This window comes from Crocodylus porosus, unplaced genomic scaffold, assembly GCF_001723895.1.
Source record: "Crocodylus porosus isolate Cpor-Errol unplaced genomic scaffold, CroPor_comp1, whole genome shotgun sequence".
In the NCBI taxonomy this organism is placed as follows: Eukaryota; Metazoa; Chordata; order Crocodylia; family Crocodylidae; genus Crocodylus; species Crocodylus porosus.
The window spans coordinates 108,726,679-108,742,335 of NW_017728931.1; the positions used below are offsets into that span (position 1 = coordinate 108,726,679).

Consider the following 15,657-nt stretch of genomic DNA (forward strand, 5'->3'; position numbering starts at 1 on the left):
CTCCTATCGATCCCCAACCCAGGCTGCCACCCATCCTGGACTGTAGCTCTGGCCCCTAACCTGTACTCACTGGATTGCTGCAGAAGCAGCATCTGTGGCAGCAGCCCCATCTTTGGCCCTGAGTAATATCGGGACTGGGACAGAGTTGGGATGCTGGTATTTGAATCCAAGATGATTTTTCCTCCTCTGTCCCCTCCCCTGCCTTCGATGGCAGAGAAAAAACCTCATCTTGGACTTAAGTAAATACACTACTTTGGGGAGCTGACCAAACTGCGCTATAGAAATATGAGTACTGAAATTCTCCGAAGTGGATTTATTTGTTAATGACAAATATTTGTCTGTGTTGCTTAAAACACTCTTGATACTGAAAGGATGGATATGCCACTTGATGATCTGAACTTGTGGTTGCTGCATTGGATTAAAGATGGCACCTTTTAAATGCTATCAGTACCTCTCATTCTGTTAAGCTAAAGGAGTCTCTCCTGCAATTTCATTCATTCCTTCATCTGCATTTGATTTGTGTTGCATCTGTGGCACATCTAGCCCCTACTAGCTGCAGGAACAAGAGATCAACATTGACTTGGCAAGGCTAGGGTTTCAGTGGCAAAACTTTCAACTTCAGTGGATTCGATGTTCCATATGACCAATCCACTCAGGGTATTGCATATGCCAGTGCACAGCACCTGAGCTATATGGCCAAAATAAACAGTCTCTAGACTGCAGAAATCATTTAAAAATGCTATTGGGAAGAGAACAATGTTGTCCCGCATCTCCATCCCCACCCATAGTAACTATTAGAGAGTGCCTCCTTCCTAGGCTGTGCTCAGGGAAATTCTGGCTTTTCTGGTAATTCTGTTTGTTTTAATTAACTGTTTGTGGGATTCCTCCTTGGGGATATTCCATATGATTGTTGTAAATTAGTTTAAAACTGTTTTTGATATGGTCAGCAGAGACTCTGAGTCATAGTATGTCAAAGAATAGAAGCTTGACTCCTGTGAGGTGCTGGACTGTTCTGATTCCTAGTAGATCCAAGAGGTACATGGGTCACTCCACATTCTCAATATTGGGCTCTTATGTTAGGACCTCAATTAAACAATGTAGTGAAATATACGGCTAAGTTTATGCATGAAACTCATCCCACGTGGACAGCTCACTGGCTTAAATGTCTTCCTGAATTGGGCATCTGACATTTTCCTGTGAAATTCTAAAATACCTTCCCTTAATGTAACAATTCATGTAGCCATTCCCTGAGACCTGAAGAATCTCTCAAGTCTACTAGCTTGAGATGCTGGGGTGGCTTGGCAGAGGAAAAAGACAAATTAATGAAATTAATGTGGCTTATTGACAAATCTAAGTGTGGTGTTGCTGTAAGAAGTTAGAACTTTTTTGCAATTATCCTCCTTTCCAGTTTCTGTTCTCGCTCCCCCCTCCCCTATGCCCCTCACAAAAAGAGGGAACTACTAAAAACATCTTATTCTGCTCTGTTTCTTCTTCATTTGGCATTTTATAGATGATTAAAAAAGAGAAAAACATTTTGAATTCTTCTTTTGCCTGTATGACTCCAGTAAATCCAAGACAAGAACCTTTCACTCGAGATGAGGACTGAGCAGGAAAGCAACAAGAATTTTTAATTTGTTAATTGTAATGTTTCTTGCCTTTGATTTATAAAAACATTGTTATTATAAAAGGTTTATGTTTTGATATTGTTCTTTCCTTCTGTTGAAACTCCAAAAGGAAAAGAGGTTACTCTGAAAGGTATTCTATTCTGCCTTTAACACTGATTCAGCTAGGTCAGCTTTCAGATTAAATGTGATTGTTGGAAGTGCCTTGACCTAGATTTGCAGGCTGAAACCTGGTCTTCCCACAGTGGGAGCTATTTCTGTAGAATTCAATTCTGTTAATCTAGAGGTGTACACTCCAACATGGCTGTGAAAAAACAAGGTTTAGATTTTCATGTATTCTTTACACGGTAAATGTTTTTGGCTTTTATGGTCCTGATTTTGCAGTTTATATCATACAGGCCATTGGTGGGAATTTGAACAGAGACCCATGATACATTTTTTCTCATTTTAAGCCTTGCATACAGTCTGACTTCTAACCAGCTTTTCTTTCACATCGATACTATACTGGCAAACATTTGAAACAAAAAAAGGGAGAAAAATCCAAGGTATGCCTAATATGCTGTGATGATGTGTGTGTGTCTGCTGTTTTACTCTGCACCCTGCTGCTTCACATAGCTACTTCCTTTGTACCTGTTGTTTTACTCCTATGGCCAGACTTAGTTTGTATAGCTTTAGTTTGTCTTTAAGTGAATCCTGTTCCTTACTTATTCATCCTCTATGGCTCACATTGGAAAATTTGGTGCTGACTGTAAAAACTGAAGTTCATTACATCCTTTTGCACACACATTATCATATTTCCACCCTCCTGCTCACATGCCTGGTCTGTAAATTCTATAGTTCACATGGAGAAAATAAAGCAGAGAAAATAAGAGACTCAATCTGAAACCACAAAAAAGTCACCCCCATTTCTAGGGTAAGAACTTGGAGCCCCTTGATCTTGACCTTAGTCACCAAAACCATATTACCTGTCCTGCTGTTTATTTGCCCCTCCTTGGGGAAAGAGGTCAGAACAGTTGATGCATACTTGAATTGCAGAGAGCAGGACATTGAGTAAAGAGAAAATGAGCAGAATGCTCCTCAGGTGATCTGGCATCTCAGAATTTTACAGAAACTAGGACATTTCACTGCACTACTAGTGAAACCTTGCAGGGTTACTTAAATATTCCATGTAAACAGATACATATGATCAGTCTAATCTTGTTGCATCTTTCATTGGAAATGATTTCTATGTTTGCTATTTGTCTTCCATCCCCATGCTTTCAGGAATATAAATCTAACCGTGTCAACCATATAAGCAGAAACCTATGACTGTATTCATCCATTAGGTCAAGAATATCAGAACCTTCCATACTATGTGCCACTGAATCATTACACTTTTTATTTTTATCTTCAGACTAATTCATTGTAAGGACGCACTGTTAGAAAATTTCCATATAGAAATTTCCAGCAGGAGAGATACTTCATGGTTGTTTGCTTGAGGATTTCTGTGACAGCACTAAACCAGTATTATGGTAGGCTCAGCTTAGTGCTTCTGGGTTCTTGTTTTTGAGAGAACGGAATTCACTTTTCTTTCCTCCAGCCCCATCTCCTTTTGAAAATGTTCCTTGGAATGGGGTTCACCTTTGCACACTCCCTTGTCACATCATCCTGTATAGATTATACTCTGAAATGTTCGGCAGGCTTAATCCAGAAGTTAGTGGGGGAAATTGTGTGGACCGCATAATTTGTGTTGGAGCTTTGGAACTGGTCCATCCAAAGAAAATGCTTACAGACCTTGCTAATCAGTTCTGTCCCTTCCCCTTCAGTTCCTCCCTTCCCTGTGAGAAAAAATAGTCTGGTCACTTCCTGTGTTCTGCTGAAGCTTGTAACTTACCACAATGTAACTAGTTTTGTCTGCAGTAAATAGTTGAGGACTCTATATAAACAGCAGATGTACGTGCAGGATCTGTCATTTAGTAAAAGCACAGTGCACCACTTTTCACCTAGGGGTGGGTGTCACACATTCAGCTGTTACTAAGTGTAGTTAAAATGCAAGCAGGCACACATTCAAGTTGTTTAGCATGTGTTAGGTGCCTTCATGGTGTTGCATAGGTGTTCTCTTTCTTTTTACGTATCTCCTAATATGTACTAACTTTAAGAGGTCACTACATACCAATGATTTGCAATAGTTGCAAGTGAATGTGTGATAAGGCCTTTACAAAAATTCAAGCATTTTTGCCAAGTAGAAAATCTGGCACCAGAAATGAAGTGCTAAGTAATTTGGTCTCAGCATATTCTATAAAGAGTGTTTAATAAATATATGAATTATATGAAGAGATTTCAAATAAAGTTTATTCTTTCCTCGTGCATTTCTAACCTGCATTGTTGGTTGTGGAGGGGGAGAGACCTTTAATAAAACTACCTTTCATAAAGGTAACTAGAGTAGGGAAAAGATTGTACCATGGAATATTACCCATATATTTAGTTGTGCTACTGACTGGAGCAAACAGGCAACAATAAGGCAGTAGTTCAGCATGGGAAGAGATTACTTAATACTATGATATTTAAGGAAAACCATTCTTCCTGAAAGTGGTGGAGGGTACACTTTTAACAAGACCCTGAGACTAAATTATTTTAATTCCTGCCATATTATTGTGTGCAGAAATCACTGGCTCTACGGTATATTTCTCTGTGTGTAATTTTGCCAGCAAATAAAGTCTGGAAATTCTTTAAGCAGCTGTATTCTTGAAATATGAGAGCTTCAATGAGAAAACATTTGCTTGTCAAATATAAAGCAGGCTGTTGGCAAGAGATAGCTGGTTTGTTTGTTACAGAGTTTTGTTGGAAGCGTGACTTCTTATAGACTTCCAGAAGAATACTCTCAGGACTCTGTACACAAGCACAGGACTTCCTCATTATCAAGGAGTTTCCTCCCATCCTGATGTCACATGCCCATGCATGACATTAACTGGTTGCCTGTATGCTTGAGACAATGGCAAGATTCACGTTATGAATCCTATTCCATGATACCTAGCACTCTCCTGCTCTATTTCCCTACAACAGTAATTTTATGTTTGAGAGGTAGTTTAGTGTTCGATTCCCTATGGATGATGCCAGAATTGTCACCACCATAATGTAACTTGCATCTGATTCACCATCTGAGCATTTTCGTTGAATAAGACCCTTTAGTTATGACACTTGGTGTTATTCATGACTTGAGCTTTGTTATACTTTCTGCCTCATAGATTCATAGATTGTAAGGGACCTCAGAAGTTTGTCAGGTCCAGCCCCCTGCACTAGGCAGGAAAGACAGCTGGGGTAAGGCAACCCCAGGAAGGTGACTGTCCAGTCTTCTCTTGAAGATTTCCAGGGTAGGTGACTGCACCACCTATGGAGGGAGTTTATTCCACAGTCTGGAAACCCTAAATGTGAAGAAGTTTTTCCTAATATTGAGCCTGAAATGGTCAGGAGTTTGTTGCCATTATTCCTGGTTTTTCCCAAGGGTGCCCTGGTGAACAGTTGTTCACCAAGCCCTTGATGTACTCCCCTGACGTAGTGGTAAGCTGCTACCAAGTCCCCTTTCAGCCTTCTCTTTTTCAGGCTGAAGAGTCCCAGGTCCCTCAGCCTTTCCTCGTATGGCTTGCCATGCAAGTCTCTAATCATATGTGTGGCCCTTCTCTGAACTCTCTCAAGTTTTACCACATCCTTGTTAAAGTGTGGCACCAAGAACTGGACGCAGTACTCCAGTTGGAGTCTCACCAGTGCCAAGTAGAGCAGAAGAATAACTTCCTTGGTTTTGCTGGAGATGCATCGATTGATGCATGCCAGAATATTATTTGCCCTGCTGGCAACAGCATTGTATTGCCAGTTCATGTTCATACTGTGGTCTATTATAACCCCCAGGTCCCTTTTGTTTGTGGTGCTGGTCAGTTTGGCACCACCAAGCCTGTAGGTGTGTAAGGGGTTGTTAGTCTCCAGATGGAGCACTTTACATTTCTCAGTGTTGAACTTCGTCTGGTTCTGACTTGCCCAACTTGCTGGCAAGTCTAGATCCACCTTTATCTGTAGTCTTTTTTCAAACATGACCATGCCCCCCCATAACTTGTTGTCTGTGAACTTGCCCAGTGATCTCTTCACCCCACATCCAAATCATTGATAAAGATGTTGAAAAGTACTCCAAGCACCGACCCCTGTGGGACACCACTGGGCACTTCTCGCCAGGACGACACAGATCTGTTCGTTGGGACTCTCTGGGTCCTACCTTGCAGCCAGCTTTGTACCCACCTAACTGTCTTGCAGTTAAGCCCACAATCCTCCAGTTTGCTCACAAGAACATCATGGGATACTAGATCAACGGCTTTTTTGGAAGTTAAGGTATACGATGTCAACCTCCTCTCTCTTATCCAGGTGGCGAGTTACCTGATCGTAAAAGGAGATGAGGTTGGTAAGACAGGACCTGCCCGCGACGAAGCCATGCTGGTTGTTATTCAGAATCCTACCTTGTGCAAGCCTATCCCACGTAGACTCCTTAATGAATTTTTCCAGGGTTTTCCCTGGGATAGAAGTTTGGCTAATTAGCCTATAGTTACCTGGGTCCTCCCTCCTCCCCTTCTTGAAGATGGGCACAACATTGGCCCTCTTCCAGTCCTCAGAAACCTCTCCAAATTGCCACAAGTTTTGGAACAGTTTTGCCATGGGCTCTGCGATGATTCCCAAGAAACTTACATAATCATCAGCCAGTGGTGGTCTAGAAGACTATAAGCCCAAGGTAGATGGGCATGTCTCCTTGTAAAACTAGCACTAGAAACAGTGGAGACAGCAGAAGCAACAGTTAAGAAGCTCATAAACTTTATTATAAGCAATTTGAGTACACTGCTTCCAAAAGCAAGGGTATTAGGTAGGAGAGTGACCCTTTGTATATTCTGGGAGTGTGTATATTTAACAGATGGGACTAAAACAGTCTCTGAGCATTTGGTAAGTCTTATATGGTGGAGGTATCCATTTAAGTAAAATAAATTAAAATAAAAATGCAGCATCAATAAATGAGTGAGACATTTTATTCTTGTTAAATCAAGATGTTGCTGGGAACCTTGGAATATTAGATCTTGGGCTGCTCTAACTTGCAAATATAGAGACTGAAGTGTAAAATGCATGCTAGGTCTGTTCGGAGAAGTTGAATAATATGCCCATCTGTGACCCTCCTTTCTCTTCCACTGTGCTTCTCAAGATGTGGATCATTTGCCATGTGGCTTATCGCAGCAGTAGATTTAATCTTTCAGTATCAAAACGATTTTTTCAGAAAGGGCAAGTTTTGCTCCAGGATTGGACAGCTACTCAGACAAATAACTCAGTTGTCTGAGCTCTGTATTAAGGATCAGCATGCTTTTTCACACCTCACAACTAAAGGACATTTATACACAGGCTCCAGGAGTTGGGGGCGTTTTAATTAGGGTGGCTCCAAAAGCCATTCTGAGTAAAACTCCAAGAGTGTCTCATGTATCAGCATTCCCACCCTGAAAAATGGCAGCAAGGGCATTTCAACTAAATCTTGTTCAACGAGCTTCAGTTAAAGTGATCCTGCCATCGTTTTTCGGCACAGGGGTGCTAATATACATAATACTGGAATCTGCTGGAACACGGTAGTTACCACACTCCAGCAGACTCCATTGAGTCTGTTCTGATGTGCTGTAATTACAATGCATCAAAGCAGCCTTGATGCAGCTGTATAGGTGCCCCAAGGGACTAGTTGGCCTTACTGCCCCACAGAGGCCTTGAAGTGATTAAAATGTAGTTTGGCATCATGTACATCAGTTTGTTTAATAAGGTAATTTACACCTTGATCAACTGTGGGTAGGATAGACATGCAGCCATCCCAGAGTAATTTGCACAGTAGACTTCACTGTGACCAGCAAGCAATAGCCTCTTTGCCTTTAATAAGCGGCTACCCCAGGATAAATTTAGCTGATGTTAATCACATTGGTGATTACTCTAGCTTGTTCAATATTAATTCTCCACTGGATTAAAAAAAAAGTTATCCCAATTTAGGGGGTTGTGGTATCTGCACACAGCAGCACTGTGTGTGTCTGGTTTGTCTAGAGCTGGCAGGATAAATTGGGATTGGAAATAACTGACCAGCTTCTATTTGCAAACTTATTTGCCTATGTGCCAAACTGCTGTTATACCTATCTCATTTTTCTTCAGTGAAATAAGACTTGGAGAATCCCTGGACAAAACTGAATAGCATTTCCCTGTCTCCTGTTCACCACCGATACCTTTTGAATTGTCATTAGTATTTGCTCTCTTCTGTATGCAGATCTTGTGAACTGCTCAAACCTTTTAATCTAATTTGGAAGGTCAAAGATGAACCTGGACAGGTAATTCTCCTATGATGCTGAGGGCGGTAATTTCACTCCTTGTTGATTGTTTGCAAATTAAAGGGGTTATATGTTAAGAAAAATCTAACTTGAAATAGCTAAATTCCTGAATATTTCAATTGAGATTACAAGCTACATGGAAAAGGGAATTTTATATTTAACTCCAATCTTGCCAGTGTGCTATGAAATATTTCAGATATGTTCCATGTTCTAGAAAACAGCAGTCTTCCAAGTGGACTTTCAAAAGCTCATAAAATTCAGATGCTAATGGCAATAATTAATACTCCCCCAAAAATTCAAGCATTACAGACATCTCAGTTGGTTCATATAGTTTTCTGATTTTATTCCTTCACTGCCCAGGTTTGTTTGCCATAACATTAGCTTACCAATACCAATCTCTTTTTGTACAACTGCCTATAGAACTGTGCAGAAATTCCCGATGCCCGGAATATATAAGATTATTATGACTCTGTGAGCACGGGACTGCTGCTCAATACAGAATATACATCGCTATCCTAAAACCATCTAGTCCTTGTGTATCCATTTTGTTGAGTTACGTTTTGAAAGACTCAAACACAGGTAGATTGCTGAAAAGATAATGAATATTCCAATAGGAGATAATGTATTTTAACATTATTTTCAGGCAGGGATACCAATTCAGGAAGGTTACCTGAACATATAGGAACGTGAGACTAGAAAGAACCTCTTGGCCCATGAAGTTGGGTCCCCAGTGCTTGTCTCATTTAAATCCTAGGATAAATGTCAGCATGTTCTATGTGCTTTCCGAAAATGGGGTCTTCTAGAGCAGTGGTCTCCTCGCCCCCACGGGCTCTGCAGACTATCTAAGGTGCCCATGAAAGAGAACTATGATCAATCAAAAGTATGTGAATACCCACACTTAAAATTCAGAAGGGTCTGCACCTCCATTCAACATTTCCAAAGGAGTCTGCAGATTTAAAAAGTTTGAAAACCACTCTTCTAGAGGGTGGAGAGCACTTGTTTAGGTATCCAGATCTAAGCTATGATTGTCCAGGTAGGTATTTCTTTTCTTTAGAAAGCGAGAAAAACCTTATGACCCAATGTGTAATTTCAGGAGTCCAGGACAACCTTCTCATAATAATATTTTGTGAAGTCCTTGGGTGAATAAGTTAGAAGTGTTTCATAAAAGTATTACTTTTTTTTTAATTCAAAATAAACTTGGATAAATAATATTATCATGCTGCTCCTAACATTCTGATTGGTCTCTCTTCACCTTTCTACTTAGTAGCTAGTAATCTTTGCTTATATTTTTTAACACAGCAATACAGTTTTATAAACTATTTCTAAAAGGCATAAACTGTAACTAGGGAAATCATCTTCACTGTCAAGGAACCTGTATTAGTTTCAAGTTTCTTTAGCAGCACACAAGGTTACTTTATTAGTGTAAATTAAGTAGCAATTTACTGAAGAGCCAATACATGTCAGTTAAGTCTTTTTTTTCTTCCACAGTACATCCATTCATCAGGCATAATTCACAGGGTAAGCAAAACCTATTAAAATGGTTATTTTAATTTGTATACCATAGCTGCTGTTCGTGTGCATGTGTGACTATTTCCAAGTTGTTTAATTTTGCTTCAGTGTTTATAATGTATATGGTTTCCTTAGCAAATATTTTAAAACAGCTAGTGAGTAGAGATGATTGAAAATATTCAACTAAAATCTTTTTAAAGGAAAACATTGTGATTTAGAGTAAACAAAAAGGTCATATTAAGTCTCCCATATCCTTAACAAAAATATAATAATATTTTTTTCCACCAGAAAGCTTAGCAAATAAGCAAAAATACTAAGTTTCAGACTTTGAAGTCAATGTTTTCCATTTGGAAATGTTTTATATTTTTTCCCCACTGTCAGTTTTTATGGGGATAATAAAATTGGCCATTTTGATTTCTTTTGTGCTCTCACAGTTCCCACTCAAAAGCTCACCTGAATCAATGTGGGAATCCTAAAAATATTTTTGATTACCTACAGTTGTCTTTATTTCATGACGGAGGCTGGCTTAAGTAGCATAACAGGAGGATACTCCTTTGGGGGGTGTAGGTTCCAACATAATACCAAAAACATCTCAAAGTATTCTTCATTCCAGTTGTTTTAATTTGGCCAATGGAAATAGCGATTCAGCAGAAACCCAATATAATACAACACTTCAGTAACTGTATTTTTGCCTCCACAGCTGCTGTGGTCATGGTCTAAACTTTACAGTCACTCAGGATCAGAGTCAGCAAGATGGAGCTTAGAGAGAGACATTTTCAGCTCTGTTTCAGAGATTTTTCATCTCTCTCTCCAAAGACCATTTAGCTGCAAACAGACATGGGGGGAGGAAAAGAAAAATGCACTTTACTGGAAGCAGCAGAGAGTTAGTTCCACCTATCTCTGCAGTGTGTATATAGATTGGGCACTTCAGCGGAGCTTTTTGGCACTTTTATCCAAATTGAATCAGCTATTACACAGAAGTGCTAAAAAGCCCCCCTAAAACACCTGATCTATACAGATGTTGGGGTGAGCCAGGTCCAGCCAATGCAATGCCTCTTCTGGGCATGGTTGGGGCTCAGTGTGGGACCATTCAGCATTTAAAGTGCCATTAGTTGGTTTTTTTCCATGTCTGTAAGCAGCCTTTGATTCTTAATAGCCTACTGTGAAGAAACCCCCTTTTTGGCTGCCCCATCTCTGCTCGGAGACAGCTCTGAGATTCTCACTCTGCCTGGTCAGTTCACCTGGCCTCTTAGGTGACAGGTTTGTAAACTCCATAGGGAGGAGGGAGCTCACCCTTCCTTTGTGTGACCTTTCCCACCATTTACCTGGAGTTGCAGTCCTAGAGTAGTCATCACTCATCAAGGTGGGGGCTGACGTATTTCAAACTGACTGGTCAGCATCAGTGGTTCTCAGAAAATACCTGATCCTAGTTGGGTCCAGGTGATGAGATCAGAAAGGTTATTTATAAGGGTCCCTGTAGCTTAAAGAGGGGATACATGTTTTGGAACATGGCAAACAAGCCATACAGTCTCCAGAGAAAGAGCTTGGTCAGACTCTGGATGTAAATCTGAATTTTAGCTAGTAACTTGGGATGAAGTGATCTAGAAGCATAGCAAAAGGCTACCAATCAGCTTCTGTTTGCTTAGGGTTTCTCTTTTGGTACTTCTCTGACCTGTACTCCTCCCCATGCCTACCCTCGCCAATCAGTAAAGCTATCTGTTATACCAAGCCATGCTGTACCTGCTTGAGAGGGATTAGATAAGCTTTTTAGCTCCCTTGTTCAGCTGACTAAGGGAGACTACTGTTAAAGCTTCAGGCTATAAGAAGCATGCAGATATATCCTGCTATGGGCAAAGACTACAGGGTCTGTGTACCCTGGCGTCACAGAGCCCTAACAAAGACCAGCCCCTGGGTGGTGACAGTGGTTAACCCAGGCTTCCAGGTGAGCTTCAGAAAGGGGGTTGGCCAGATGTAGGCACCCCAGGGGAGACACCTGAAGCATGGTTTTTGGTTGGGCACAGTAAGGCAGGTGGCTCAATGCAAGAGTGCCCCCTACTTTCCTGCCACACCCACACTCCCCATTTCTTTGTCATCCATTTCTGTGATGTAATTGAATGAACATTGAAAACTTTGGGGGTGGGAATAGTTCTCCAGTGTGACTCACTTAAATATATGAAGATTTAGAAAAAATGAGTTTTTTCTTCCTAGTCTAAGATCATTAACTTTGTGTAATAAAATTTAAGAATCTTAACTTTTGATAGCCATTTGCCATCTGCCCTTACTTAAAAATAGTCTCAAATTCTATGAGCTCAATGAATCAGTACAGAGCAATATTGATAGATATCAAGACCCACCCTGTTTTATTGTTGGCCTTTTTATTTAATAGGTTCTATTCAAATAAATTAGTCTTGACATGAAAATTCCCCTTTTTCCACAATTTTTTTGAGAAGTTTTAGGTAAAGTATGTTTCAGGTGAAGTAGGTCTGATCATAAAGTCTAACCCTTCTTAACACTCAAAAGCACCCCAGGCATGTGTGGACAAATAATCTCTAAGTATATCTCGATACATGTCAATGGACATTTTTAATTAAAGATTCGTTAGGAATATATGTATGGCCTAACAGCAGTTAAACTCAGAGTCAAGTAATTTTCCTTATCTGATTTCCCCTTCTGTGTGTAAATAATCCAAATTAATATCCAAACTAGCTTTCTTAATGAGATTAGGCTAGTTGTCTTTATTATGACTTGAATGGAACTTTTGTTCAAGGCTATCTTACATAAGAACATAACATAGCCAGGTTGAAAAAGAGACTAGATAAATTCATGGAGGATAAATCTATTAATGGCTGTTGAGCAGGATGATTAGAGATGTTTCCTCTGGCACCTCTAATCCTATAATGGGGTGTGAGAGAGAGAAACTCCCAGGCCCAGTCATAGTACTGGCCCGCCTATCTGTCTTTGGGCAAGCTGCCCGCCTTACTTGTCTGCCATACCTAGCTATAAATTAAAGATGTTAATTAGGTGGGAGGCTGCCCTTTGAGCACCCTGATGTCTAAGGGCAGTTAACACACAAATCCTACCTGCCCATGTCTCGCAGATGTTCCTGTAAGTTGTGCTATGCTCTGGCTTGAGGCCAGGCCCACCTCAGTGTTAGGCCTCTCTCATACTGCCCTATACAGGGTCTCACACATACCACCCCCCTCTCACTGGGGCATCTGGCACTCTGCCTGCTCTCACCAGGCTTCTTCCACTCATGCCCCCTTAGTGGGCCACGTTCACCCTGCCCTGCTCCCTTGAGCGACCCCAGAGGGCCATCAGGCTTGACTCTGCACCCCTTTGCCGGCCCTGGCACAGCCTTTTGGGCCTCCCCTGCGACCCTCATCTGAATGGTGGCTGGGCAATTAACAGCACTGGGCTGACTCCTCCCATGGCCCCTTGCTGAGTAACACCACCCACTAGTTCACAATTTTGGGCCTGATGACTCACCCCTTTCTCTCACGACTCTCTCTATGCCACCTCTCATGGCCTCAGGCCCGCTTGCAGCCTCCGGCGCCTGAAAGCTTACCTGGACCTCTGCCCCTTTCTTCCAGGGCCTCAACACGCTCACTACTTGGCCAGGGCCTCAACTGAACTCTCACTCCTTCCTGGGGCTCCAGGGCCTTTCACCCCAACAGGCTCAGGTGTCCCTTGCATGGGCATGTCTGGCCCCACTACTCTTCTCCAGAGTCTTGCAGGCCTGAGGGCTCAGGTGCCATTCATGGGTATGCTTGGCCCCACTACAGTCTCTGGGGTCTCACACCCCTATGGACTCAGGTGCCTCACATGGGCATACCTGGCCCCACTCCTCTCCAGTTTTATAAGCCCATTGGGTTGGTGTGGGCTGGGGTTAAGGTGCCCCTACCTGCCTTTCATCAGGGAGGTAACTGGCCTGGCATTTCTTGGGGGCTGCTCCACCACAAACAGTCCCATCAGGCTACCCTTCCTCAGCAGGGTGCAGTTTCAGGTCGTGCCCAGGACCAGGAACCTCCTGCCATCCCCGGTAGCTCCTGCCATTACCTCTAAGATGAGTAGCTAAGTGGTGTTGCTCCCTCAGCTGCTGGCAGCAGACTGCTGCCCCAACCCTAAGAGCTAGGATCTTAAAATGACCACCTTATCAGGACAGGCCTGCACCTGCCTGCTTTCTACATTAAAGTGGTGGACACCAAAGATGCTCTACCACCCACCTTCCCCCTTAAAGGTGGGTTCCTGCGGGGGAGGCTTTTCCCTGCTGCTCACAAAGCAGGCTCACTTGAAGTCTGCAACAGCCCTTAAGTGGCAAGCACCGTGCTAGTGCTTCACCACATGGGGTATACCAGAAGGATATTCAGTGGAGGGGATAGGTCACCCTAGAGATACCTGCTTCAGTGCTGTCCCTCAATAGCATCCACCTCTGCCACTGCTGGAGACGGAATACTGGAATAGATGGACCATTTGTCTGACCCTGTATAGCACTTCTTATGTACTAAAATATTTCCTTTCCTTAAGGCAAGTGTTTTTACTCTTGTGATGTATTTTTTCCATTTGTTGCAAAAATCTATCTCAAGTCTGATTATATTAATAGGATCTGAAGCCTGGAAACCTGGCAGTAAATGAAGACTGTGAACTGAAGGTAGGAAATATAAATTGACTGAATAATCTGATCTGTTGCAAGTAAACTGCATGAGGCAATATGAGTGAAACAATGGTAGTATCAAAGCCAATGACAAAACTGTCTTGACTTCAGTGAGGTGGAGATTTCAACCTTTTGAAGAATTATAAAGACATGAGGTCTTGCTATGTAATTACAACAAAAAGTGGAAGCACAAATGTGGTACAGTATTCTTCCAAAACTGATATATCAAAAGAGATCATGGCATTGAATTATCCTGTATGTTTGACTTCAGTCCCTAATGAAACATCTCTTAGAGAAACAAAACCCTGAATGTTAGGGCCTGTTCACCTCATCAGATGTACTTGCACAGCTCTAAGAGGTCAGTGGTGTGTGAAAACAGATGATGGGTCAATAAATTTCCAAAGGGATTGTAAAACTAAGCATGACAAATGGCAGTGTATTATATTAGGAATGGAGAATGACTATCAAATACTTTTCTCCAATAAAGGTAAAGAGAATGAGGAAATTCACCCACATTGACAACAGTTCCCAACTTCGCAATGAATTTGCATAACTGTTGGATAAATGAAGATGTTCACAGGTTAAATTATTCCCAGCATAACTAGAAGTGATTGCTGAGGTAGATGCTCCTGATAGGGGGGTGGTAAAGATGGGTGTAAAAATTGTGGTTGACCCCTTTTGATGGGGTAGAGATGGAACTGGTAACTTATACGCAACTTGTTTGCTGAATGGATTGGTGTAAGTATATGTGCGTACATATACATTTTTATAAAACCTAATAGCCTTCATATGTGCAGTGTGTGATAAATGCTTGATTAGTTTAACATACAGTCATTCAGTGAAGAAACGGACTTTTGTAAAAAAAAAAAAAAGAAAAAGAAAGTCATGTCATTATGGTCAAGTGCTGTATACAGGCACTTTTCTTATGTCCAACAGTACATGGCCAAGAATATCAGAATCCAGATCTAAAGTTGCACATTTTTTGCTTCTTTGAAAGTGGTTCTTTTCATAATATTGAATCTATTAAACTAATATGAATATTAAATGCATTTAGACAGTGGTATGTTTCCTAGAAGGAGGATAGTTATGGTTGGTTTTGCAGAATAACATGTAACCTTTAATTGGATAACTTCTGTTTTTTTTATTTTATTGTTTGATCATAAGAAACAGGTGTTTAAAATCTTCTAGGAGCTTTATATATGGAAATAGTTACCAGCTGTTTCTTTTGCTATACTATTCCCAGGTACCCATGCCCTGTGTCTTGCTATCTTCAGCAGATACCACCTGAACCGTTTGTACAAGGAGGCATTACCATCTGCAAGTTTCAGTCTAGATCATTAAACTGAAATACCAAATCTGACACATTCTAATTTTATTATTTTGTTTATCTGCCAAGGAAATCTTCCAATCCATCAACCTGTTTTCATAGATTTCATAGATTTCATAGACATCAGGGCTGGAAGGGACCTTGGGAGATCATCGAGTCCAGCCCCCTGCCCAAAGGGCAGGAAGTCAGCTGGGG

At 41.3% G+C, this 15,657-nt stretch overlaps 1 protein-coding gene across 2 annotated transcripts in view; it reads left to right on the top strand.

Moving 5' to 3' along the window:
* The window catches only part of MAPK12 (mitogen-activated protein kinase 12), a 53,859-nt gene that overhangs the window by 20,199 nt on the left and 18,003 nt on the right, over window positions 1-15,657 (top strand). Inside the window, exons 5-7 of one of the 2 annotated variants that reach the window (XM_019543466.1) lie at window positions 6,009-6,041; window positions 9,464-9,493; window positions 14,085-14,132. In XM_019543466.1, the coding sequence (XP_019399011.1) occupies window positions 6,009-6,041; window positions 9,464-9,493; window positions 14,085-14,132 (111 nt within the window). The remainder of the gene's footprint in view (window positions 1-6,008; window positions 6,042-9,463; window positions 9,494-14,084; window positions 14,133-15,657) is intronic. The other variant, XM_019543467.1, reaches the window with a different exon arrangement.